This window comes from Trichomonas vaginalis, chromosome V (assembly GCF_026262505.1).
Source record: "Trichomonas vaginalis G3 chromosome V, whole genome shotgun sequence".
In the NCBI taxonomy this organism is placed as follows: Eukaryota; Parabasalia; order Trichomonadida; family Trichomonadidae; genus Trichomonas; species Trichomonas vaginalis.
In genome coordinates, this window is record NC_067207.1 from 28,692,773 (window position 1) to 28,718,313 (window position 25,541).

General features: G+C 32.6%; 11 protein-coding genes across 11 annotated transcripts, besides 3 other annotated features; 6 read left to right on the forward strand and 5 right to left on the reverse strand.

Moving 5' to 3' along the window:
• Positions 1-291: 291 nt before the first annotated feature.
• Positions 292-1,429, reverse strand: TVAGG3_0420710 (chitinase protein; the record flags this gene model as incomplete). The annotated part of the gene is made up of 1 exon (XM_001324433.1): positions 322-1,407. The coding sequence occupies one exon, from the start codon at positions 1,405-1,407 to the stop codon at positions 322-324; it is 1,086 nt and encodes a 361-aa protein (XP_001324468.1).
• A 25-nt stretch (positions 1,430-1,454) lies between these two features.
• On the forward strand, positions 1,455-2,137 carry TVAGG3_0420720 (methylated histone binding; the record flags this gene model as incomplete). The annotated part of the gene is made up of 1 exon (XM_001324434.1): positions 1,467-2,069. The coding sequence occupies one exon, from the start codon at positions 1,467-1,469 to the stop codon at positions 2,067-2,069; it is 603 nt and encodes a 200-aa protein (XP_001324469.1).
• Positions 2,138-2,243: 106 nt separating this feature from the next.
• Positions 2,244-3,377, reverse strand: TVAGG3_0420730 (uncharacterized protein; the record flags this gene model as incomplete). The annotated part of the gene is made up of 1 exon (XM_001324435.1): positions 2,244-3,377. One exon carries the CDS (start codon positions 3,375-3,377, stop codon positions 2,244-2,246), a length of 1,134 nt encoding a protein of 377 aa, XP_001324470.1.
• Positions 3,378-3,879: 502 nt separating this feature from the next.
• Positions 3,880-4,194, forward strand: TVAGG3_0420740 (uncharacterized protein; the record flags this gene model as incomplete). The annotated part of the gene is made up of 1 exon (XM_051233417.1): positions 3,880-4,194. The coding sequence occupies one exon, from the start codon at positions 3,880-3,882 to the stop codon at positions 4,192-4,194; it is 315 nt and encodes a 104-aa protein (XP_051103147.1).
• A 146-nt stretch (positions 4,195-4,340) lies between these two features.
• TVAGG3_0420750 (dynamin family) lies at positions 4,341-6,398 on the reverse strand (the record flags this gene model as incomplete). The annotated part of the gene is made up of 1 exon (XM_001324436.2): positions 4,463-6,382. One exon carries the CDS (start codon positions 6,380-6,382, stop codon positions 4,463-4,465), a length of 1,920 nt encoding a protein of 639 aa, XP_001324471.1.
• Positions 6,399-6,657: 259 nt separating this feature from the next.
• Positions 6,658-7,611: a mobile genetic element.
• Positions 7,612-12,933: a mobile genetic element.
• Positions 8,376-9,482, reverse strand: TVAGG3_0420780 (histidine kinase family; the record flags this gene model as incomplete). Its single annotated transcript, XM_051233418.1, has 1 exon — positions 8,376-9,482. The coding sequence occupies one exon, from the start codon at positions 9,480-9,482 to the stop codon at positions 8,376-8,378; it is 1,107 nt and encodes a 368-aa protein (XP_051103148.1).
• On the forward strand, positions 10,834-11,905 carry TVAGG3_0420790 (MULE transposase domain-containing protein; the record flags this gene model as incomplete). Its single annotated transcript, XM_051233419.1, has 1 exon — positions 10,834-11,905. A coding segment is annotated over one exon (1,072 nt), but the record flags the coding sequence as incomplete, so codon positions are not given.
• A 1,226-nt stretch (positions 12,934-14,159) lies between the features above and the next one.
• On the reverse strand, positions 14,160-14,375 carry TVAGG3_0420800 (uncharacterized protein; the record flags this gene model as incomplete). Its single annotated transcript, XM_051233420.1, has 1 exon — positions 14,160-14,375. One exon carries the CDS (start codon positions 14,373-14,375, stop codon positions 14,160-14,162), a length of 216 nt encoding a protein of 71 aa, XP_051103150.1.
• Positions 14,376-14,559: 184 nt separating this feature from the next.
• Positions 14,560-25,541: part of a mobile genetic element that runs on past the window's edge.
• Positions 20,810-22,156, forward strand: TVAGG3_0420820 (keratin-associated protein family; the record flags this gene model as incomplete). The annotated part of the gene is made up of 1 exon (XM_051233421.1): positions 20,810-22,156. A coding segment is annotated over one exon (1,347 nt), but the record flags the coding sequence as incomplete, so codon positions are not given.
• TVAGG3_0420830 (phage tail repeat-like family) lies at positions 22,244-22,936 on the forward strand (the record flags this gene model as incomplete). The annotated part of the gene is made up of 1 exon (XM_051233422.1): positions 22,244-22,936. The coding sequence occupies one exon, from the start codon at positions 22,244-22,246 to the stop codon at positions 22,934-22,936; it is 693 nt and encodes a 230-aa protein (XP_051103152.1).
• On the forward strand, positions 23,282-24,082 carry TVAGG3_0420840 (integrase core domain containing protein family; the record flags this gene model as incomplete). Its single annotated transcript, XM_051233423.1, has 1 exon — positions 23,282-24,082. One exon carries the CDS (start codon positions 23,282-23,284, stop codon positions 24,080-24,082), a length of 801 nt encoding a protein of 266 aa, XP_051103153.1.

Below are 25,541 nucleotides of genomic sequence, written 5' to 3' on the forward strand. Positions count from 1 at the left end.
ACAGTCGATGCCTTATTAACGCTTTTCGTGGTACTTGTTTTTAAGGAAGGATTTACCGCATTCTGACATTTTCTCAATTTATGTAAGTTAACTTGCGATTTCACTCCAAAATAAACACATTTATTCTTTTTCTATTTACTATTTTATATGGGTGTGCAATACCAAGTCATAATATTATATCAGATCTGCAAAACAACAAAGTTTTGCTTCACTTTTGTCAAAAAAATCGAGAGCGTGTCAGAAAATTGGTAAGAGCACTCTTAAAAAAAGTTCAAAATAGACAAATTTAATAAAAGGAAAAACAATTTCCTTTTAATATGTTTAGAGGAGATCAAAGAAATAAGGTAATCCCTGAGCGAGTTCCCAAATTCCAAAGCCAGCAATATTCTCTTTATCAATCAATTTCATTCTGACGTCGAGATCTTGAAGTGATGGATAGAACATTTGATGAGAAGACTTAGATCTGCTGTAGAAATATGCTGTTTCATCATAAACCTGGAGATATTTTGGCGAAACCTTTGATTCATTGAGTGTTTGGATGAATTTCATTCCTTCAACGTAAGTTGGTGCATTATTTGAGCCTCCGAAGTCCATTCCGAAGAAAGGAAGGCCAACCATGAATTTCTTACGTGGAATTCCAACTGTCTTGAGCCAATCAATGATCTCTGTGATCGCATTCTTTGGACAAATCGCTGTGGTGCCTGGGATTTCGTATGCTGACATGTAAACTAAATCTGCTTGGTCGGAGATACGTTTTAAGTGTTTTTGAACTAAATCTGTGTATCCTCTGAAAATTACTGGCATTTCACAGAAAACTTTGCCTTTCTTGCGTCCAAAAGCAACTCTGATTTCTTTGATAAGAGCTGGAACAAATTGGCATGTTTGTGGATGCATTACGTACTGAGGAACTTCTAAAAAGATTGCATCCAAATTATATGACTCAATAATGGTAGCCATTTGCTGTCTGAACTCCTGGAAGATTTGCTTGTTGGCTTGGTAGAAAATTTGTGGCTGAATCTGGAAAATTAAGCGTGGAGCGATTAAGGTTTTTGGATGCTTTTGTTTCATTGATTTTAACCAGTTTGTTTCGACAGCATCTGTACCTTTGATAACCAATTTCTTGTCATCGATCTCAGCAAAGAACCAAGTAGGTACAATAATTGTGAATTTTTGGCCGAACTCCTCGGCAAGACGATAACCATCTTTATTCCATGGTGTAACGAAGCCCAATACTTGTTTGCCACGTGCTGAATAGATAGGAGGCTGATTTTCGCTGACTTCATCGTAATTATTAAGGATTTGTTTGATTTCGACTTTACCTTCTGTTATGCCTTTATCAAAAACACTGTCTTCCGTGTAGCTATACATCGGATAGACAAGAGATATTGAAAAAAGATATATAAACATATAAAAAAATTGCTTGCAAAAGTATCAATTTAAGATGAATTTTGAAAACTTTACAAAAAATGAGTGAAGAAGAGAGTGAAGGAGTTTTAGAGGCTTCTTACGAAGTAGAGCGTGTTCTTGGTTCAAAGATGGAAAATGGTACTTTAAAGTATCACGTTAAATGGAAAGGATACGAAATGTCAGAAAATACATGGGAACCAATCATCCACTTGTTAAATGCAAAGCAAGCAATCGTTGAATATGAAAAGACAAGGCGAGCAACAGATACACAAGATAAATACACAACAGTTTTCGAAGTTCAAAATTATCCTTATTCTGTTCTAGTAGTAGAGGACAAAGATCTCGACGAGAGATGTCAAAAAACAGATCCATTCTCATACAAACTGTTTCATTCTCCTGGAAAGGGAAAAGGAAAAGTTTTTACTGGAATTACAAAAGATAAAAACAATAATTTATGTTTAAATACTATAGATAGTAAAAGCAAAGCAGAGGTAATGGACTTCAACACGGCAGCTTTACTTTTTCCAAGAGCAACTGTTTCTTATATTACTAAAAACACTTACAGAAACCCCGACCAGAATACACGATCTGATAAATCAAGATCTGATACTGATGATCCAGATTCATCAAAATCAAAACCAAAATATGTTCAAATAGTTTGAAATACATAACTATTTATATATTTATATTATTGTATGAATAAACAAAAACGAAATCTTCATAATTTACTTATTTTCCAACGAATTTCTCCTCAAATAATTTTGCAATTTGATGAATTTAGATTTTTTTGAGAAAATATATTAACAATAAACATCTTTAACATTAAAACAAAACAATCATACTTTAATATTCCTCCATTTGGCGTATTTACCAGACTTTCCATAAACCATGTAGTTAAGCCGGCCAATTTCTCTCTTTAACGATGCATTTTCTATAAGCAAAGCCTTTCTCCGCTTCTCCTTTTGTGCGTCTGTCATTGTTGCTATTTCATTATATATCATTTGTGTGTTATCCATTAATGATCTTTTAATTGAAGATTTCCTAGAATTATTTGCTGCAGATGTTGCAGTTGTAGCATTGTCATCATTATCATCTATACTTATGTTCTCATTTCCAAATTTAGCAATTGCTTTTTGTTGTTTTTCAATTTGCTGCTTTAATTTTTGAACTGCAGCTTGATGTTGCTTTTGAAGTCTTTCTTTTTCTTCGTTAAATCTGTCTTTTATCTCTTCAACTTGAGAATTTGATAAATTATCTTCATATTCAAATGAATCATCTGAGATATCATCAAACTCATCATCATCAGATGATGATGGAGTGAATGTTTTAGATTCTGCATCAGCAATTTGTTCCTTGATTTTATTAATTTGATTTTCAAGATCTTGGTTATGCTCTTTAAGCTTGAGATTCTGATTTTCTAATTCTTGTACATCTCCAAGGGTTTGTTCAATGAATGGCTGAGATATTGATGATTTAGTTGAATTATCTTGATGTTTAATTCTGTATTTATCCGAATTTATAGATTCAAGAAAAGCATCTACTTCATCAGTTTCTTTTTTATTAGATGATGAGCCTTGTGAGCTTGAGTTAAACATTACGTATTCAATTTCACTTCTTAAACGTTTGACTTGCTCTTGATGATCAAGATTAATTGAATTTATTTCTTTTGCAAAGTCTGTTTTCTTTTGTGTTATTAGTAATTCGTATTTCTGTTCGATTTTAAATTTTTTGAATTTTAGTTTTTGAATTTTTTCTTCAACAGGACCTGTTTTTGTTAAATTTTTGTCTTCAACAACATTAATTTGAGCTTCTAAGTATGCAATTTCATCTTTTAATCTGCCAATTTCGTCATCTTTTAGATTAATTGCTTGTTGTAATCGAAAATGGAGGGCATCAAGTTTTCTTGCTTGAATTCTATCATAATCTTCACGCGCAGTTGACCTTAAATCAAATTCATCTGAGTCTAGCATTATATCTTCAAAAGATTTTGTATTGATAAACGTACAGTTTTTTAGAGCAACATCCTATTTTGATATCATAATAAAGCAACGAGTTTACAAACGTTTTTATGATTTAACAAAGATAGTTTCAAATACACAGTCTGATTTATTATTGAACTCGGAATTTTAACTTGTGTTCTGGATAGTGATCAAAGCATGATCTAGTCATGTTGATTACAAATGCATTCTTGCATTCTTTCGTAATGGATATTCAACTTATATTTGCGATTTTGTGGATTCCGCAATAGTTGACTTAAATAACAAAAATTAAGTATAAAATGCAACTGCAATGGACGAGAGAAATCATTTCAATTGATACATGTTTAATTATTCAGTGCTGAAAGAAATTCAATTTCTCATTTATTGTTAAAAGCCTTTGGAAACATGAAAATAAATCATATATTACAAGATAATGCTATATCATGAATAAATAGATTGATGTGGTAATTAGTTGTTAATCAAATCTTTTAGGATGTTCTTAGATTCCATTCCCGTTTGCAAGCTCAATGCAATTGCTGATGATGTGATGTTTGTTTTTGGAGCGCATCCTCAGAATCCTATCACTCTTATTGATGAAGAAAGTGAATTTATGTTGAGACGAATCAATGAAACAAAATCAGAGGCCAAAACCACAAAAGTAATACGATATAACGAGGTTACAAATACATTTACATTCCTGAAACATATAAATGGCAAAGTTGAAGTCTATTCAGGAAATCCCATCTCAAAATCGGAAATCAAAGCAGTATCTGCCTTCATTTCTAAAGAAACCACGGATCCAGCGTAATAAATTTTAAAATAAAGTTTAATTTCAGAAATAAATATTATTTTTTTTATAAGATCTGTTGATAAGAAAGTGAAACCATAGATTTGCATTCTTTTTGACTCAAGTATTTAAGATAAATGTCCTCATTGACAACAATAAGTTGAATAAAAAAAAATATAATTTTTTTTTCTAAACATTTTATAAAAAATAGAATTAAAAAAGGTCAATTATTCCATTTTCCATGCTTAATCGAATTTTTGAGAACCACGCGGAAACAAAAATAAACAGCTTAAAACTTTGCAGTTCTAACCTCGAGAAGGATCTGTTGAGCCCTTCTTAATGCTTCCACGATCTGTGTGCATGAGATTCTCTTCTTTGTGATTGAAGGATCTTCCTGCATAAGCTGTAAACTGTCAGCTGCATTGAAAACGTCTCTGATCATCTTTGGTCTCAAGTTTTCAGTGGACTTCTGGACAACTAAGCGGATGACTGTCTTCGGGATTATGTCCTTGAGTTGTTCTCTGATAATCTCGAAGTATTCCTGGGCTGAAGCCTGCAATTCCTGCAACTCCTGGCCTTGGTGCTGTGTATAGTTCTTGGAAGAACCGAATAATGTGGAGACAGCAACAGGATCTAAAACAGGTGGACGTGGAGGAAGAGGTCTGGCACGTAAATCCTTGGCCTTTCCGGCGTAGATCCTTTCAGGACCTCTGAAGTCTGGTCGCTTCGAGTTAATGAATGATCTTTCTGAGTCAATAAGATCATTTATGAATTGTTTGCATGGAACAACGCATTCGCGGATGCAATCATCAACAACAGCGCGAATGGAACCTTCAAGAACATTGAATCTGTCGAGTTCCATGAACTTTACTTCGCTATGCATTTCGAACAAAATTTTCACAACGTCATCGATAAGATTGAGCGATGGTTCTCTGAACTGCTCAATAATCTGCTTAACGAGATCATCGTATGCGTAGTCGGGAGTAAAAATTGGTACGGAAATGCCAGTATGATTCTTAATCATGTTGTAGATTTGCTTCGGCTTGCTGTTGGTTAGGCCTGGTAATGCGTCGAGTTCTGCGTTGAATTTATCGGTGAAGAGAGCTGGTATCCTTCCGCCATGAGCAGTTGATTCATCAGTAGATTCGCTGCCGTCTGCGCGCTTTCCGGCGAGGAAATTGTTGAAGATATCGAGGTATTTGGAAATTACGTCTAAGATGAATGCGTTGATTGTTGCGGCGTTTTTAGTTGGATCTGAACCGTATCCTTCAAGTTCGCGTTCCTTTTCTTCGAGCATTGTTTGAATCTTATGGCGTAATGCAGGCATCGTGGTTCTAATGTGCTCCATAAGGAGTCTATTGAGAATTGTAGTAAGGTATTTGGTTCCGCACTTATCTGCAAGGTCGGAATAGTCGCGGTGGTTCTCAAAGAATTCGCGCTCAGCTTGTCTGGCCTTCTCCATGCTGACCTTTGAGTTGATAGCAGCTTGTGATCTATTAACAACGCCAATGTAGCCAAGTTTGAGCGGATATACACGGTTCTCGAGGACGTCTCTGCAATCTGTGCCTGCATCCATGAGATCGATTTTTGTAATAACACCAACTGTTCTATCTCCCTTTGGATCAACATCTCTGGCAAGACGTAAGGCATCAGAGTTGGCAAGATCGGAGTTTGCTGGTGAAACGGCAAGGATAAGGCATTCGGGCTTATCTACGAACTCTTTGACCATATCATAGATTTCCTGGACAATGGACTTTGGCTGTCCTTCAACAGCGTTCTTTGTAAGACCAGGAAGGTCGACAAGTGTAAGGTTTAAAACATTGGGAGACCATAGTTTGAGTCTAATTGGCTCCTTGGAAACGTTCCTTCCAGTTCCAGTAACTCTGTCTGTTTCAGCGATAATTTCATCGTTGATTTTTTGAAAATCGGTGAAAATTTTTCCGGGCTTGTGAGCGAATTCTCCATATTCTTGTGGATCTCCTTTTTGTGGAACTTTGTCTAAGTGAACAAGTTGAAGAATAAGTGGACGTCTTGTAACAATACCAGAACCACGAGGGAGGAAGTCTCTTCCAACGATAGATTCTAATACAGAAGATTTACCAGAGCTTTGGCTGCCTACGACTGCAATCTGTGGAAGAGATATGACATCAGATCCGACAGCTGCAAAAACATCTTGAAGGCTGTTGATAATGGGGATTAAATCCTCCATCGATATTGAATTTTTTCAGAACAATCAATTTTTCAGGTGAAGAACTGATCGAATACCGAATGATAAAAAACTCTTAAAAATAGGAAATACACCTTCCAAAGAGATTTCAAGGCTTATCCTGAAATTTGACAAATGAGAGTAGTATATGTTGAAGGGTTGTGTGACTTTTTTTGTTACGTCTATATATAGATGAAGGTATATTTTCACATCTTCTATATATAGATGATATAAAAATTTTTTCTTACGTTTTTTAAGGGTAAAAAAGGGGGTTGGCGGAGAAAGGGACAGACTAGCCCATTGTCACTTTTTAATTTAGCAAATGAACGCTTATGGAGTGGAGTTTTTGGGTAAATCTGATTTGCTTATAAATGAAATAAAATCAAAAGAAACCATATTGGCATTATATTATGCAAAAATAAATGATCTTACTTAGTACTTTTAAAGTTAATTTCAGAAAAAATTTGACACAATGGTATCCGGCACATACAAGTGGTGTACAACCAAAATATAAGTTGGTTTAAACATATATTGCTATATCTCATGATCTTACTTAGTACTTTTAAAGTTAATTTCAGAAAAAATTTGACACAATGGTATCCGGCACATACAAGTGGTGTACAACCAAAATATAAGTTGGTTTAAACATATATTGCTATATCTCATGATCTTACTTAGTACTTTTAAAGTTAATTTCAGAAAAAATTTGACACAATGGTATCCGGCACATACAAGTGGTGTACAACCAAATCTTCGACTCGATGAACTTGTCATCGAGTTATATTCCAGTGTTGTTCCTTCATTCCTGATTAAGTTGCAAATTAAAGGTCTGGATTCAGAGAGAAGTGTTAAAGTTATCAAAAAAGTCACAAGAGATTTCGAAGAAATGACACAATTTAAAAAAGTCGAATGCATCAGTATGCTTGAAGCTGTTCAGAAAGGTCTGAAAAATGATACACTTGATCCCAACATTGTTTACTCAACATTAAAAATATTATTGCAAAGAAAACATTTGATTTAATAAACATTTAATTTATTATAATTAATTTTTTATTACAGTATAGTAAAAAATGCTATAAATAAATTATTATATTTTATTAAAATGTGACTTTTAATAGTAAGTGAATAAAATAAATCAGGAATTGGGAAAGAAATAAGGTTAATTAAAAATAATGAAAATTACAAGTTTAAGGTTAATGAAAAAGTGACAATGGGCGAGTTTGTCCCCACTCGGGGTTGGCGTCCAAGGCGTCCTAGTGTAAATTTCTCAAAATTGTGATATTTACATCACATTTTTGAGAGGTTTATGGGCGTCCTAAGGGAAAATTGAATAGCTAGGGCGTCCCGAATTTTCATTCTAAGATTTAAATATATTATATACTTAAGTATAATACAAGCAATATAAAAATTAAATTTTTATTATGTTAACTTATAAGAAATTTTTTTGAATTATCGTTGATTTATTGTAATCTTTCCAGGCTATACTTTTGAAATCAACTTTACCTGTCATACGCATTAATGTAGTAGATGTCCAGGTGTAGCTATTATATCCCAGCAACATTGGTATTTTATCATTGTAAGATATCAAAATGAAGCGTTTTTTCAGATATAATTTTTCGTAAATTTTTCAAAAATAAGATGGTAAAAAAGCCTCGACTTGCTCGAAAAATAACAATTTTTTTACTTGTAAAAATAACCCTTTTACAGCATGGGCAGCTATTCAATCACTATTTCTTTTTCTAAAAGTATATTTTTCAAAAAAAATTAAGATCAAATTCGACAATTTCTTGATGAAAGCAAAAATATTACACATACTTCTAGATGCATGGGATAAAATATGCAATTATTCAATCAATTCGCATGATTTGAAAAAAAAATCTAAATTTGATAAAAATGTAGAAATTTTTTATTTTTAACTTGAGATTCGATTTTTTTGATCCAATTTGTGAATTTTTTTTGATCGGAATTTCAATTAATTTGTTGATCAAAAATGACCTCACAATGTTTGATCATAAGTGAAGTCATCTTCATGGGTATTTAGAAATTCCAAGAGAAATTGCTTATTTCTCGCAGATGTAATATCTGAGAAAATCGAATTTAAATATTCATAGAAACCCAAATCATTCTCCGGTTCGAATAATTCATCTGTTGCTTTTTCTGTTTTTTCTATGAATTTTAATAATTTGATTAATAAATCTTCATCAGGAAGAATTATTGCTGCATTTGTGATAAAATTCCATATTGAGGTAATATGGCAATAATTACATTTATAAAATGTAATTTTATCCAAAATTTTTTGGCAAATTCGCATAATAGCATTAATATTTGAAGCTGAGATTAAACCTGTGATTACTTCTGTAACTTTTGGAAAATCATCGCAATTTAATATCTCTTTATATTGAATTGAGAAATAAAAAAAATCAAATGGATTCATTTCTTCAATTTCAAGGAGATTGTAAAAATTGATAGAAGTGTTATTGCAACAAATTGTATTTGCAGCAAAAAATATCATTTGCTCGATTCCATTTTTGGAATAAATTTGCTGGAACAATGTTAAATTAAAACAGTTGCTTAATTTTTCTTCATTGTTTTCATAAAAAAGTAACAAGTTTGCAACTGAAATTTCAAAATTTTGATAATTGCCAGTTATTTCAGTAAATATATATATTTGCTTTTCTTCATCTAAAAATGGCAAATATTGATTTGCAATATTAACTAAAGTTTGGGATAAATTGTTCCAGTTTGATTTTACAATTTGTGAGCACATTATGTAATATGTAAATTTATCCGCTTTGTAGGAATTTAAAATTGTTTGTTGTTCTGTTTCAGTTAAATTACTGAATTTTTCAAGATTAATATTGTGATAAAAAATAGAATCCTTGAAACATTCTGATATCTTTTCAATGTTTAAAACGGATGCTAAAAAATGTAAAAGAACTTCATCAGTCACTGTGATTTTTTTGAAAAATTTATCCCAATTCAAGCATCCAATTGATCTTTCTGTCATTGTACTTATGCATTGATAAAGTTGATTTAATGAATCCGAAGAATAATCATTATGCTTGACTAGTTGAGTTAGTTGATACAGACTGTCGTCAGCCATTTTAAAAAAATGAATAAAATTGTATAGTAAATTATATTTGTGAAATTTGTGACGCTACATTCAATCTAAGACCAATATCTCAAAGAATTCCTCATTTAAGTATTACTTTTCATTGTTTTTTAAAAAATATCTTTGCTTATTTGTTCACTTTTTTGACATTTATTATATGCTTTTTATCATATTTCCGATGATATGAATATATATTCTATATAAGAATGACGCTACATTCAATCTAAGACCAATATCTCAAAGAATTCCTCATTTAAGTATTACTTTTCATTTTTGATTCAATTTTCGAACGGTTTTCGTAAATTTTGCATCATTTCATTTTTTAATGGGAAAATCATCTATATTTAATCAAAAAAGAGCAAACTTTACAGACGAAAATAAAATATTTATCAGGGAACAATCTGATAAATACCAAAAATCAACATCGAGAGATGAAAAAACGAATATAATCAAACAAGTTCTTCAATATTTTAATATTAAATACGCCGAAAATGAATCTAAAGCTGTCAGAAGATATTTTAGTTATATTGCAGTTAAAAATATTCCCGCAGTTACTGGAAAATATCCTGATACAATTGTTCGCAAAGATATGCTTTATTCGCATGATCATACAAATATTATTAATTCAAATAATATTGAACGTTACTACCGTTGCATCGATCATTCTTGTCAAGCACGTTATTTAGTTAAAATTGAGAACAGTTCAGTTTCCGAAGATTTACAAAAGGAACATATACCCGAATGCAGACAATTTAAAAAGTTACAAAATGAAAAAAATGATCTTCATAAATCAATGACTCTGACAGAAATATACAATAAGGCAATGGCAAAATTTTCTGAAGACAACGGCACTTTTCAGCAGATTAAAAAATTTATGACAGAACTTGCTGTTGGTACTGATGAAAACCCATTAATTAAAGATTCATTGGTCAGGGAAGTTTATAATAAGTCCAGAAAATTTTCTGTTGGAGAAAAAATTACAGACGATGAAATTGCTAATTTTTGTTTAATAAATGGCGAGCAGTTTTTCATTGGCCATGATTTTCAAGCAAATTGTGAGACGATGTTTTTTGGTTTTGAGAAGGCAATTCAATTTGCAAAAGAAGCCACAGATTTATTTTGCGATGGAACTTTTAAAATTACACCAAAACATTTTCAAAAAGGACAGATGCTAACAATTATGATTTGTGAACCTTCAACAAATCAATATCTACCACTTTTATTTATATTCATGAAAAACCGCACATTTGAATCTTATAAGAAGGCATTTGAATATATTTTTACTGTCAAGGGTATTCAATTTTCAAAGCTAATTCAAATTCATTGTGATTTTGAAAAGGGAATGATAGAGGCACTTCAACAAATTTTCCCTAAAGTCCGTATAATTGGATGCCTATTTCATTTCAAACAAGCTTTACACAGGAAACTTGTAGCACTTTATACAAAAAATTTCAATACTTTACAAAATTCTTTATTTAAGCTATATTCTATTACTCCATTCATGTCTCATGAAGAATTTGTACTTACAATGCATATAATTAATCAAAATAAAGTTGATTCGATCAAAGATTATATTGATTATTTCAACAAAGTTTGGTTGCCGCACTACAATTTAATATCTCAATATAATAATGCAACTGCAATATTCACTAATGATTGCCTCGAGAGTATGCATTCAGAATTTTCTTCGTTAAAACATCCAAACATTTATGAAGCTATTAAGAAGATATCTCAAATCCAATTAGATAAATATAACGCCATCAAAAATAACCAGAAGATCGAGCGCCATATAAAAACCGTTATCACTGATAGCTACAAAAATTATATTCTTGACTGCTTTCAAAAAGAACTTGAGAAAACAATTTTTTCTATCAAACAATACAACGTAAGTGATCTTTCTTTGGCTCAGAACGAGATTTCTCCATATGGTTCCATAGAATCGAGTTCATTGTTCGAAAATATTCCAGTTCATGATGCAGATATACTCAAATCGATCGATCTAACAGATAAAGATACAATGATCACTAAGTTTATTAATGAAAAAAGAGAAAAAATTATGGCATTATTTAATGAAACATTAAATCATCCAGATTTTAATTCATCCACTCCAATTCAAACTAATTTTGAGCAAGCCGATACAAATCAAGGTTCAGATGCTCCAATTCGCTCCGAAAATTCAAATATTGCAGACTCTACAGATTTAGAACCAGAAAATCAAAACCATCCTTCTACAAATCAAATGTCTAGTAATCTAGAACATAAGCTGGACCTTCTTGATCATATTGAAAAACAATTATCGAAAATGCGCTCGTTATTGGGAATTCTTCCTACTACAAATGCTATTGTTGGGCCGTCAAAACAAGTTTCAGTTAATAGCAAGCAAAATTCTGAAAAAAATAAGAAAAAATCTTCCATAACAACAAAATCAAACAATAAAAAACAAAATTCATCCGACAATCCTCCTAAACGTAAAGCTCCTATTTCGGAAAGGATTCTCAGCGATAATAACTTATATTTTCAAGTTCATCGAAAGAGATCGAAAAGCAAACGTTCCACATCTACAGAGAAAAAGAATTGATATATGAAGTCTAATTCCTTTTATAACTACTATATTTTTATTCTTATGACTAAAAAATAATATATTATTTAACAATTTTCATTTTTTTCTTTTAACAATTTCGTTTTATTTCCATTTATTGTTAAATGATTTTTAGCATACACCTTTCTTTGTTCATCTTCTAAATACAATTTATTTTTTCTTAGATATAATTCTATTCATTCAATTCGATCGTCATTTTTCAGTACATGATCGTAATTTTCAATTATTGATCGCGATTTTACTTCAGAATTTGTTTGCAATATTGCTTATCAAAATTATATCTCTATTCTCTCATTTCTGTTTAGTCAATATCATTACACTCCTATTGTCTAATAACATGCTATTAATTTTCTTAAAATTAAAAAAAAAATATCAACTTTTAAAAACAGAAACTTAACATCCTTAGGTCAATGGATTTTGATGTGAGATACATTTAATCTGTTTTTCTTTTTTTATTTTAAATAATTGAATATTTATAGTTGTTATGGGTCTTACATCATGTAAAACGAATTTTCTGAAAGTAAATTTACTTTTTCTTCAATCTTTCTTACATATTTATTTAAAAAAAATTATCCAAAAAAAGATGTTTTAGAATGAAAAAAAAATAGAAAAATCTTCATTTATAGTCTTTCTTGAATGTATACGTTTTGATTTTTTTCTTTTTTAAAAAATTCAATTTCTAGAAAAATCGAGAAAAAATCATTTTCTTCTATTTTTTTAGGACGCCATACCCATTGAAATCTCCTCTCAGGACGCCATAAACTATTCAATTATGGTGTAAACTTCTCAAAAATTGAATAGTTTACATCAGGACGCCTTAGGACGCCAACCCTTTACGCGCCCTTTTTTAAGTCATGAATTCGTAAGAAAGCGCGACATTATTAAATAAATTAGTAATAAATATTATATACTAAACACATTTTAAAAAATTAACATTAATTTTAAAATAATTTATTTTTTTATCTTTTATAAAAGAAGCTATATATAGATGATGTCAGATATTCCGCGATTAATTAAACATTGTTTAAATCCTGAATGGGTTAAACTTCAATTTAAAAATGAAGATTGTGAATTATTAAATGAATATGAAAGCCAAAATAAGCTAATGAGGTATAAATATAATGATAAATGGTTTAAACAACAAAACCACCTCACTAAAGTTCTTTGTAGATTAATGATTAAAACTGAGGAAAAAGAATTTAACGGGTTTAAATATCATCCGTGTAAAATTTTAGAACTTGGTAACGAAAAACTTCAGAAAAAATTAAACGCAAGACTATCAAAAGATAGAGTTGAAAGAGTAAATAAACTCGCTAAAGGTAATGATGAAGAAGAATTTGATGAGTTCAGCATTGAACTTTAAGAAACTAATGATTATTTGAATTTATGAAATCAATTATTTGATTCATTCTTTCTTCAATCTCTTCTATTCTTTTTGTTAAATCATCAATTTTCATTAATGAGGTGATTCTTGATTGAGGAATAGATTTCAAACTAACCACCCCCTTTATTTTTGAAATTTTGAATCCATCAACTTTAAACATTTTATTCAATTTACATGTTGTCAATTCTTCAAATAATTTTTTATTATTAGCATAATAGTCATTAAATTCTTCAACAGATGAAAAAATTTTTATTTCAGTAATTGGTTTAACAACGTTTATTTTTTGTTGAACATTTTCACTTTCATTTATTTCTTCCTCCTCTGTTTCATTTATTTTTAAAATCGGTTTCATTTATCATTAAATAAAAATTAGAATATAAGTGATGAAATATATTTTTTTAATTAATATTAAATCAGAAATGGCGGCAGGATTCTTTAAAAAATTATGGGATGGAATTAAGAAAGCTGCGGGTTGGGTTCATAAAAAGATTATTAAACCCATTGCAAACTTTTTGGCACCAGTAGCGAAAACGGCAGGAACTATCATAGGTGGAGTATTAGGTACTAAAGCAGGTAATCCGGCGATGGGAGCACAAGCAGGTAACGCAATTGGTGGAATAGCTGAAGGAATACTTAATAAAATAGGAGGTAGATAGTGGAAAAATAAATTATTTTAAAATTATTTTTATCTTAGTATCGGTTGTAGTCTTTGATAAACTTTTTCTCCTTTATTTAAAACTTCTCTTATTGGGGCAGCTTTTGGTGTTATTGATTCAGCAACGTCACTAATTGCTTCTTTATTCTTAAATATCCAATTTGCTCCCTTCTTCAATGTTTCCCAAACTTTACTCGCTCCTCTTTTTACTTTATCCCACAGTTTCTTAAATATACCTGCAGCCATAGTTGATTATTTCATTAAAATTAAAAATTCATTTTCATCTTTTAATTTTGATTTTTTATTTATTAATAAATGACGACTAACTATTTAATGCCAAACACTAAACCGATTAATGGAAATGTGTTTCATTCATTCGAAAAGATAAATGAAATATTCGCAAAGAATGACGGTAGAAGATATTATAGAGAGTTAGTATACAAGTCTTGGGTATGGTGACACTGCGTTCCACTTTACCCAATACTTGTGAATTTGACACTTTACAAAACCGTTAACGTATATTTTACAACACAAACGACAACACTAACTTAACCTTAAATATTTACAAAGCCGCCAACCACTTCACTAACGAACTCACTAATGTAAAAATAAACGTTCTCACTATCGTTCTCACTAACGACTTCACTAATGTTCTCATAAATTTTCCTCAATATCTTCATCATCAGTGTTAACCCTATTGTAGTCATACTTGAAGCCATAAACTTTCTCTAACTTCTTAACGTACAATTTACATAACTTACCTTCGTCATCGTATGGTTTAATGATATAACTATTTCTATCTTTATAAACAGTCAATGAAAAGTCAACTGGTCTCGGATGTATTTGAAAGAACATGTTATGCTCAGGAAGGAAGAATAAATGTTTAAATGTATGTTTGTTATATGTTTTGATTTGTATGAGTTGCTTTTGTTCTGTCATTTATATAAAAATTAATGATATCACCACCCTCACACGTATGAAAACATAGCACAAAAATAATGTTTATGTTAGAATGTTAGATCTAACACGTTTTCTAACCTCTTTTCTAACCATGTTGAATTCATTGCTTTATAACTCTCTTCCTTGGTTTCTTTTTAGTTGCTTTCTTCACGTCTGTCTCCAGCTTAACTGTCTTTCTTCTTCGTCCGTAATGATACCAGTTACTTCCACCAGTCAATGGGTCAAATGGTCTTTCGTAAGGGTTTCCATACATTCCATAGGGACCATACGGAAGAACTACTGGTGGAGAAGAAACATTTTCTTTAGTTCCATCGACTCTATTTAAATGCATTGTTTCACCTTTCATCTGGTCATTAAAGTCTTTTGCATGTTTTGCAAACTCATCGTCCTTTCCTAAAGCATTTTCTGACTCAGTCGCAACCAAATTGGATGCTTTATTTATGAGCCCTATTTTATTTAATCTTAACTTCTTTGCAACCCAGCCTCCAATCTTTCCTTTATTTGCATCTAATGTCTTCGAAACTCTTCCTCCACTCATTTTATTTACTGCGTCATAAGCCCCAAGTGCTTTTGCTCCAAATGCTAATGCTTTTGTTCCATTGCGCCTAAAGCTGCCCAAGCTACCATTTACACCATATTAAAATCATCTCTCTTCAATATTATCTCATAAAAGTTCTCTTTACTGGAGAAAGTCAATGAAACATAAACATTCTCATTCATAAACTTCTTTCTTATCTCATCTATACGCTTCAAAATGTCTGAACAATTGCTAACATCTTCTACAACAGTTATTTCATCATGAATGACCTTTAAAAACAAGCTCATTTAATATGCTATTAAAATCATCTCAATAATGAGTCCATCCTTTCCGTCTTTGGGTAGCACAACATCTTTCATTGAAGAAGGTTCAACAAGTCTTATATTAAACTTACTGACAAAGTTTGTTATACTATAATGCTTCGGCGGCGAATACATATAGTTTGAAAGACATAATATAGATTCTTCAGCAAATTCACTTATACTGGATTTTATAACAATGTTCTCACGAGACCAAATACCACCAATTGACAATCTTGTAAGCAATCCTGCTGAACCTTCTACTGTAAACGTCGATGGTAACATTCCACGAAGGTCATCTATTGACATCGTTGAGTCACTGAATTTAAATATTTTCTTAAAGCAATCGTCATTATCTAACCATGCAATAGCTTTGAAGTTTTCATTCGAATATACATCTGCTTCATTAAATGTAAAACCTGACTTCTTTGCAGAGACGACTTTAAAATCTATTGCATTTGTTTCAAAATTATACGCTATGGTAACTTCTGAAGGTAATGGGTGTCCTTCCGCAGTCAGTTGTTCTCACTACCGTTTGAAGCTTTGTGTTAAAACTTTCATGTCATCTCCTGTGTCTAGGTTCACATACACAGCAATAGGAAAACTATCTTGCTTCTTTGTCTCATCATTATATCTCAAAACATTAAAGTTCTTCAATAATATTGTCCTTCCTGCTGGAATACTTCTAACTTGTCTTATTTCAATAGCTTCTCACCTCCTACATACTCTACCCAGTGTCTTGGATATTCATAAGTATACTGACTTTCTTGAATTTTGGTTGGTTTCATCATAACGTGTTCATAGTATATCTTTATACTCTTGTCAGTTAGACTCGGTGCTATGTTCTGAATATTTCTGACTTGCATTTTTAATGGAGATAAAATGAAGCATTTAATACATGACGTAGATGAAGACATGAATGAAACTACAGACAAACTTAACTCTTCTCTTATTCTTCTTTCAGTAAGGACTATGAGTTCTGTTCAAATGGTGTTTATTTCTATTGTGGAAAGATGGGGTCAGGTAAGACATTTAACCTCATTCGTCATATACTCATAACAGAGCGTTTAGGTCAAGATTCATATTATGACCAAATCATTATATCAGCAACTTCAGACTCTATGGACTCAACAGCGAAAACATTTATGTCAAAAGTTCAAGCCTCTGTCGTTAAAGTTCCAGATAGCGAACTCATTGAATTTCTTCAACGTTACATTCGACGTAAGAGGAAATATTATGCCATCGTTGAATTTATACAGTCAGGAATGCAAAAGACTTCAGAAGAGATGGAAAGAATTATTGACAAACACCACTTACGTCAATACTCAGGAGTTTACGATATGAAACGACTTACAAACTACATTCTGTCAAAACTTTCAAAATACCCCTTCAAAAAGTATCCTTCAAACACTCTGCTCGTTTGCGACGACTTCGCCGGAAAAGGTTTAGTGTCAAAGCCTGACTCACCATTAGCTAACATCATTACTAAAGTCAGACATTACCACTTAACTGTAGCAATACTTATGCAAACATGGAGGTTTTTAGCTTTAAACATAAAACGTCTCATAACTGACTTCGTTATCTTTCAAGGTTTCTCACGCTATGATATTGAACTCATTTGGAAACAGTCAGGTATAACATTACCTTTTGAAGAAATTTGGGAAGCATATAAGTCTCTCATCTCTCCTCGTTCATACCTTGAGATTCATATCATGACTAATACCATTAAAGTCAAAAATATTCCATGGGAACGACCAACATTGTTTTAAAGTTTAACCTTCAATTGACTGATGGTAAACAAATTCCATGCATCTCTGTCGCCATTTCTGTTAATATTTTTGCTGTCATTCATATCATCCACTTCCCCATCCGTTAACTTTTGAGGATATGCGTTAGAATAGCTGTTCTTAAATGAAGGCTTTTCACCTTTTAGCGCATAAACTCTATAACTTTCTGCATACTTTATGTTTGAACCTCCTGAGCCATCATTGACATAAATTTTTATAGGCTTCCACCCTTTGTTCATGTTCCTGCTTCTTCCCTTAGCTCTTTTGTTCAGTAGTTCTACATCTTTATACACAGCACCTGTCTCAGTGAATTCAACAATATTTTCATTCGTTAGCTTTACATTCAAACCCTTGTCGAGTATATTGTTCATTTCATACATATAAAAGGTTTTTATTCTATATGAAATGAGAAGCAAATCCATCTTAGCTGGTGCCGTTAATGTTCCAATTGAACCAACATCAAATGTTGACTCACGAACGACAAACAATATTGTCATAAAGAACTATAGTTCGGAGTGTTTGAAAGAAAAAGAACCAGAACTTAAGTCGGGAGGGCTCAAAGAGCCCATCTTGGCGCATGGCGCCGTGAATTTAAACTCAGCTTCAAACGCTAACGCTACATCAGATGTTAAGTTAGAGTATCCACCACTGGACCAAATTCTTTCAAGAGAAGCCAACGACAACCCTTACACAAATGTTCAAACAAATCCTTCAGATAACGTAGACCATTACCTTCTTCAGTTATATCAAACTATCTTACTCAAAGACGATAAGAAGCTTTTGACAAATCTTATAAGCAAGAACCAAATAATTCTAACAAAGGAGGACCTTGAAAATGTTATATCACGAAAACAGGGAAACAATGTGTCATTGACTATCTCGACCCTGAAATCGAATGCTGTGGTCAAACGCCACCATTCATGAAAATAGGTAACATCCGCATCATTGAAATACCAGGTACTCCAGGAGTTGAGTTTAAGTATAAATATTCGAACGAGTATACAAAACTTTCAACAGAATATAAATTATGTTTGAAATATGTTTTAGTAAATTAAAGCAGTCAGGAGGGCTCTTTGAGCCCATCTTGGCGCTTTGCGCCGTTAGTCAAAAAAATTTCAAGTTAGCAATTTGTAATATCTGTCCAAAACTTCTTCAACAGTATCGAACTCATCTTCATAATGCAAACCTAATCTTATTGACTTGGTGCAGTTCTCACTAACACAAATATAGCGCTTTGCGCTCGGCGCCTTTGACGCCTTTTTCTGTTCTCTTGACTGACATAACTAACTCATTTGTTTCATCAAACAGCAACAACCAAAGTTCATGACCTAATACATAACATTCATACTTTATATTTTTAGCTCTGAGTTCTCTTGTAAGCTGTTGCATTTAATATTTTCTAAAAAGTCTACTTCAACAGTCATTCGCACTGGTGCCTTCAGTTCTACAGGCTCTCCTTGAAAGTCAACTAGTCTGAATTGCATGTCTTTCAAATTATGAGGACTAATGCGAACCCATTTACCTAAATGAGTTGCTATGACAGGAACGTTTGGAATGAACATTGAATTTACTTCATAACAGAAAGACTTATATTCTACTGAACCTTTACTATTAACTCCTGAAATACCTGTGACATTAGCTATTTTTGACTCAATGTATAAACAATTGCCATAACATACGTATGGAACAGATTTCATCTCAATCGTTTTGTCAAACTTTTCAAAGGAAATGTCATATGGTATGCTCCCAAAGAAGTTGTACTCTATGACTCATTCGTGTTATCTTAAACTCCTTCACATAACTGAACTTCAAAACTCCTGCAATAAGTTTAACATTCATTAAGTTTTCTTCGTTCTCCTTGTTTATTGTAGTATTTATGAGCGCATTTAACACTCCAGCTAATGTTTCCATCTTATATTCTACATTATTGTGAAATCTTATTTCCATGCTTCTTTCCATCTATTTCAAACTCCATGAAATCTGTTTCATCTGTTATGACAAAAGTTGCGATAGTATTGAAGTCAACAACTCTGAAAGCAAGCGCTTCATTCTGAAGACCTAAGTTTGTTTGTAGCTTTACTGTTCCGTATTCGTTTGGGTCAGTACTTTGCAAATAGAACAACATTTTATTCTCATTAAAATATGACTATTGCTGCATATGCGTATGAAACAAATGAAGCAAGAAGAGCACATGAACTAGTAAACGAAAACTCAACTTTAACCATTGAAGGCAATGATTTAGTCATTGACGATGGAAAAACTAAAAAGTCATTGATTTCGATACTTTTAACACTTATGACCCATTCATTACAATAAGTAAAGTTCTATCATAAATGATGGAACGGTGCAATATATAAATTCTACAGTAGATGCCTCATTAGTGAAAGTACTGAATGTTCTCATTGAATTGTTAAAGAGCTTTCGATTTGACGACAACATTAAATGCCTAAAGAATTTAGTCATGAATGAGAAAACAAATATTAGGAGTTGCTGGTAGCAGTAATGATGTACACCTTATGACATTAGAATATTATAACGAACATAAAGATGAACTGAAAGGAGAGAAGGGTGACACCGGACCACAAGGAATACAAGGACCTCAAGGAATACAAGGACCTCAAGGAATACAAGGACCTCAAGGCGAAAAACGGTTTGGATGGAAAGGATGGAAAGGATGGAAAAACTGCTAAATCATGGATATGGGACCTTATAAATACTGGTTTAACAGCTGCTTCATATGGAGTTCTTCAATACCAAATCGGAAAGATATGGGCAGTACTTGGTGAAGAAGCTTTAGATGATGTTAAAAAATGCTTTGAACTTCATTTCAAATGGTTCGGATACTATTAAAACTTTATCTGGTTGGATGCAAAAACAAGGAGTCAAATAGATACTGTAAGACGTATAGCAAACAATGCACGTACGGGATTGGATACTTTACGAAAAGCACAAAATACACTAAAGGAAGCAAATGATATTCTTGGCTCAGTATCAGACATGCATGAAGATTGGCTTAAAGGTATTGACAAATCTTTAAAAAATCACAGTCAGTCTATTGCTGACTACAAGAAAAGTATAGATTTTTTACATAGTGCTATGGACGTACATGATGGAAGCATAAGGAACTTACTTAATGCTAACAATAACTTACCAGGAACTATTAAAGCATTTATAAAGTCCTTTGTAAAACCCGGTGCTCTAACATTTAGGTCTTTGAGAGCAAGAGCATTGAAGTCAAGAGATGCAGAAACTCCAACAGAAACTCCAGAAGGAACTGAAACAACAGAAACTCCAGAAGAACCACCAAAACCAACAGCTAATGAAATATTGTTCGAATATTTTCCAAGGTACTCTGTTCTCATTGCATACATTCAAGAAATACTTAAGAAAGCAGACTTGACTTTAGGAGATGATGAAAGTTCTGTATATCTTTCGTTCCAATTCCAAATAGCAGAACTTTTGAGACAGATATGCTTAATGTATGACAACATCTCTGATTTCACAAGATATGACGACGACCATGACCCCGAACACGGTGAAGAAGAAGTTTTACAAACATCCATTAAGACAGGAAAGGTTTTAACTCAAAGTCTCATTATTGACACCAAAGATGGCGAAGTGGACGTTCTTCAAGAGCTGAAGAAAAATACTTCTTCGGGAGGTGGTGGTAGGCATGAACTTGAAATAAATGAGATAGAAGAGAAATTAGCCGAAAAAGCAGATAAAAACCACGTTCATTATATAACTTCAGATGAACAGATTATAACGGACTACCATGGATATTTAACACAGCATGAAAAAGTGAAGACGGAAGATGTTAATGAAAGAAGATATAAATACATTCGTGCTAAAGGTTATGACATAAGCTGTACTGTACATTATGACACAGGTAAAGCGCTAGAAGCATTTAGTTATAACGATGAAATTTATGCCTCTACTTTCAATGTTAACGGTGTATTAGTTGAACCAAGATTTACTTTGAGAGTTAAGGCAAAAATAACTTTTGAAGATGCTATTAAAAGTAGAGCCGACAAAGATGAACTTGACGCAACGAACAAAGTTTTGAAATCTCATAAACACAATATCTCCGATATAAATGAACTTCAAGCTACATTAAATAGTAAAGCCGACAAAAATCATACACATAAATCCTTCACTACTGTTAGAGCAGACGACATAATATTGAACTATGATTTGGGTTCAAGTGCACCTTTAGAGAATCCGAGTACAAGCGTAAAAGATACTCTTAACAATTTAGATAAGAGTTGTAGGAATATCGAAGATCATGCCAGAAACTTTGAAGCATATGAACTACCATCAATGTTAGACAGTAAAGCCGACAAAAATCATACACATAAATCCTTCACTACTGTTAGAGCAGACGACATAATATTGAACTATGATTTGGGTTCAAGTGCACCTTTAGAGAATCCGAGTACAAGCGTAAAAGATACTCTTAACAATTTAGATAAGAGTTGTAGGAATATCGAAGATCATGCCAGAAACTTTGAAGCATATGAACTACCATCAATGTTAGACAGTAAAGCCGACAAAAATCATACACATAAATCCTTCACTACTGTTAGAGCAGACGACATAATATTGAACTATGATTTGGGTTCAAGTGCACCTTTAGAGAATCCGAGTACAAGCGTAAAAGATACTCTTAACAATTTAGATAAGAGTTGTAGGAATATCGAAGATCATGCCAGAAACTTTGAAGCATATGAACTACCCGCAATGCTAGACAAGAAAGCAGACAAAACAGAGCTTCAAACATTAAAGACTCAGATTCTTGAAACATTATATCCTATAGGCTCTATTTATACGTCAATGAACTCAACAAATCCTTCAAAAGTTTTAGGTTTTGGTGCGTGGGAACAGATTGTAGATAAATTCTTATACTGTGCTAACTCTTCAAAGGAAACAGGAGGTTCAAAGAAAATTACTGAAGCAAACCTTCCACCGCACACTCATACAGGAACTACAAACTTTTCTGGTGACCATAGTCACTCATTAAGAGACCATCCATTATACAACTCAGAATATTATGCTGGCAATGATGTTTTATCTCCATCTTATAACAATTCAGCAAAAAAGACTTTTCGACCAACTGAACCAGGAGGAAATCATGTCCATACTTTCACAACAAATCCAACAGGCTCGGGTGCAGATTACATGCCACCATTTGTGACTGTATTTGCATGGTACCGCGTTCAATGAACGCGCTTGAGCCTGCTTTGCGGGCTTACCGTCTTGAATAAAATCTTTAACTTTACATAAATGAGCTTGAAAGAAGTATTCGAACAACATCCATGGAGGTCTTTTAAGAAATTCAATGAAGCTGCAAAGAGTTCGGGATTTACTAACAGAGCTGAAGTGAAAAGGTTCTTTGACAAAAATGTTGTACATCAAACAAAAATAAATCCTTACGACTACTTTTTACCAATTTACTCCAACACTCCTGACGCATACCAATTTGACACTCTCATTCAAAGCAGAAAAGGAGGACATAAACCATTCCTCATCTTCATTAATGTTAACACTCGCAAAGCTTTTGCGTATATAATGAGAAATAAAGGAACTCATGAAGTGTTAAGAGTTTTACAAAAGTTTGTAGCAGAACATAGCCCAAGTATTTTAACATCAGACCAAGACGGTGCATACCTCAGCAACGAAATCACAGAATTTCTCATTAAGCATAACATAACTCACTACACTACTGAAGACCATAACCATAACATACTCGGTATCATTAACCGCTTCATAAGGACTCTCAGAGATTTAAATCAAGAGCGAGACTTTACCGAAGAAACAATGAAACATTTCATCGAAGTTTACAATTCCTCAACACATTCTACAACAGGACATACACCAAATTCAATGACACAACAACAAGAAGAAAAGTATATACAAAAGAAACGAAGTCAAACACAAAATATCAGAAATTCAACACAATTTACTCTCATTCCTGGAACAAAAGTTCGTGTAGTTCTTGACGACAAACCGTTGACAAAGAAACGTTTAAGGTTAAGTCGAAATTATTATATCGTAGACTCTACGCAAGGTAATGGATATCTTATAAAAGCTGCTGACGACTCCATAGCATTTTACCCTCGTCATAAATTAGTCGAAAGTAGTAATGGCAAACTTGCTGAAACCATTGACGAAGCAAAGCGAGGAGTGGTTATTGAAATACTTGACTACAACATAAACGATGACACTTATAAAGTAAGATATGAAGGAGGCGTTGAAGATGTTATACCATCTAAGAACTTGAGAGAATCTAAACCAACTCATCTGGGACCATTAGAGCGGGAGTACTGGAAAGATAAAAACATGCCAGAAAGAATAAGAAAATTCTTCTAAACTTTTTCGTTGGATGTAAATCAGACAAAAATATATTATAGGTGAAGAGGTGAGATTTCACCTGTTTTCTCACCTGTTTTTTCACCTCTTGAATTTTCGTGAATTTCCTTAAGATAGAAAAAATAAAGTTAGTTTTATTTTTATTTATTTTTTATTTTGTATAAAAGATATGATTTCAACAATCGGCACAACAACAATTCAAGCCGCGAACGGCGGGACTCTGTCCACAACAACTTCACCAAACTCGTTAGTCATGAATCCAACATCTATGTTAGTAGAGATGGAAAGCTTCATTCCTTCTTCATTTACTTTCGAAACAGAAATACAAAAAATTAAGCAGGAACTTTTAACAAGTAATTTAGACTGTAGTGCGAAAGATGAAACAAATGAACAGTATCTTTATGAAATGGAGGACCTCATCGACCATTTACCTAAACTACCTGAAATTCAGCATCAAAAACTAACTATTCCTGAATTCGACGAAATTGAAGTCAAAGCAACTGACTCAGTAGAAATAAAGAAGTTCATACGTAAAGTAAATTATGAATTCCTTGGTTTTCATTGCAACCATAAAGTTATGGACAAAGATTGCGATATGGTATATAAGAATGTTTCTGACATATATAAATCTGAAGAATTTAAGACCTACGACAACTTTGTTTCGTTAGTTGCTGAATGTGTTTGGGAAATAAGAGATAAAGATAGAAGAGGCAAAGTATGGAACGAACAACTAAGACCCGCTATGTTTGAGATGAAGAGAGCAATTGACGCTTTAGTTGTTCTAGCAGGTCAAATTTCAATGTATAATGCAAAAATGAACCCACAATGTTCAAAATGTAAAGCAGCAATAAGGAAATATAACTACTCCGTCAAAGAGATAGAAAGAATGCGAAACGACTATGCAGACTTAAAGAAAGAAGCAGAAAAGCCAGCAGAAGATAAAATGGACATGTTAGCATTTCTGAACAAAAACTATCCAACAGTAGAAGATTTCCTTCTATCTGACGTCAAGAAGAAATATAAAGAGACTTTCGGCATTGTTAAAACTTTTGATATCCTCAGCGAAGAAATAGAAGCTACAAAACTGTTTAGGATTTCAAATATACATCGTACAATTCATGTAAAACGCTTGTGAAAAAAAGAGGTGAAAAATTAGGTGAAAAAAGAGGTGAAATCTCACCTCTTCACCTAAATTATATTTTTGGTCATTTACACTCATTTACGAAGAAGTCATGACAAAGCATTTACGATGAAATCTTGACAAGGCATTTACGAAGAAGTTATGACAAAGCATTTACGAAGAAGTTATGACAAAGCATTTACGAAGAAGTTATGACAAAGCATTTACGAAGAAGTTATGACAAAGTCATGAGGGTGAAAAATTAGGTGAAAAAAGAGGTGAAATCTCACCTCTTCACCTAAATTATATTTTTGGTCAAAGCTTCCACGAGAGAAAAGA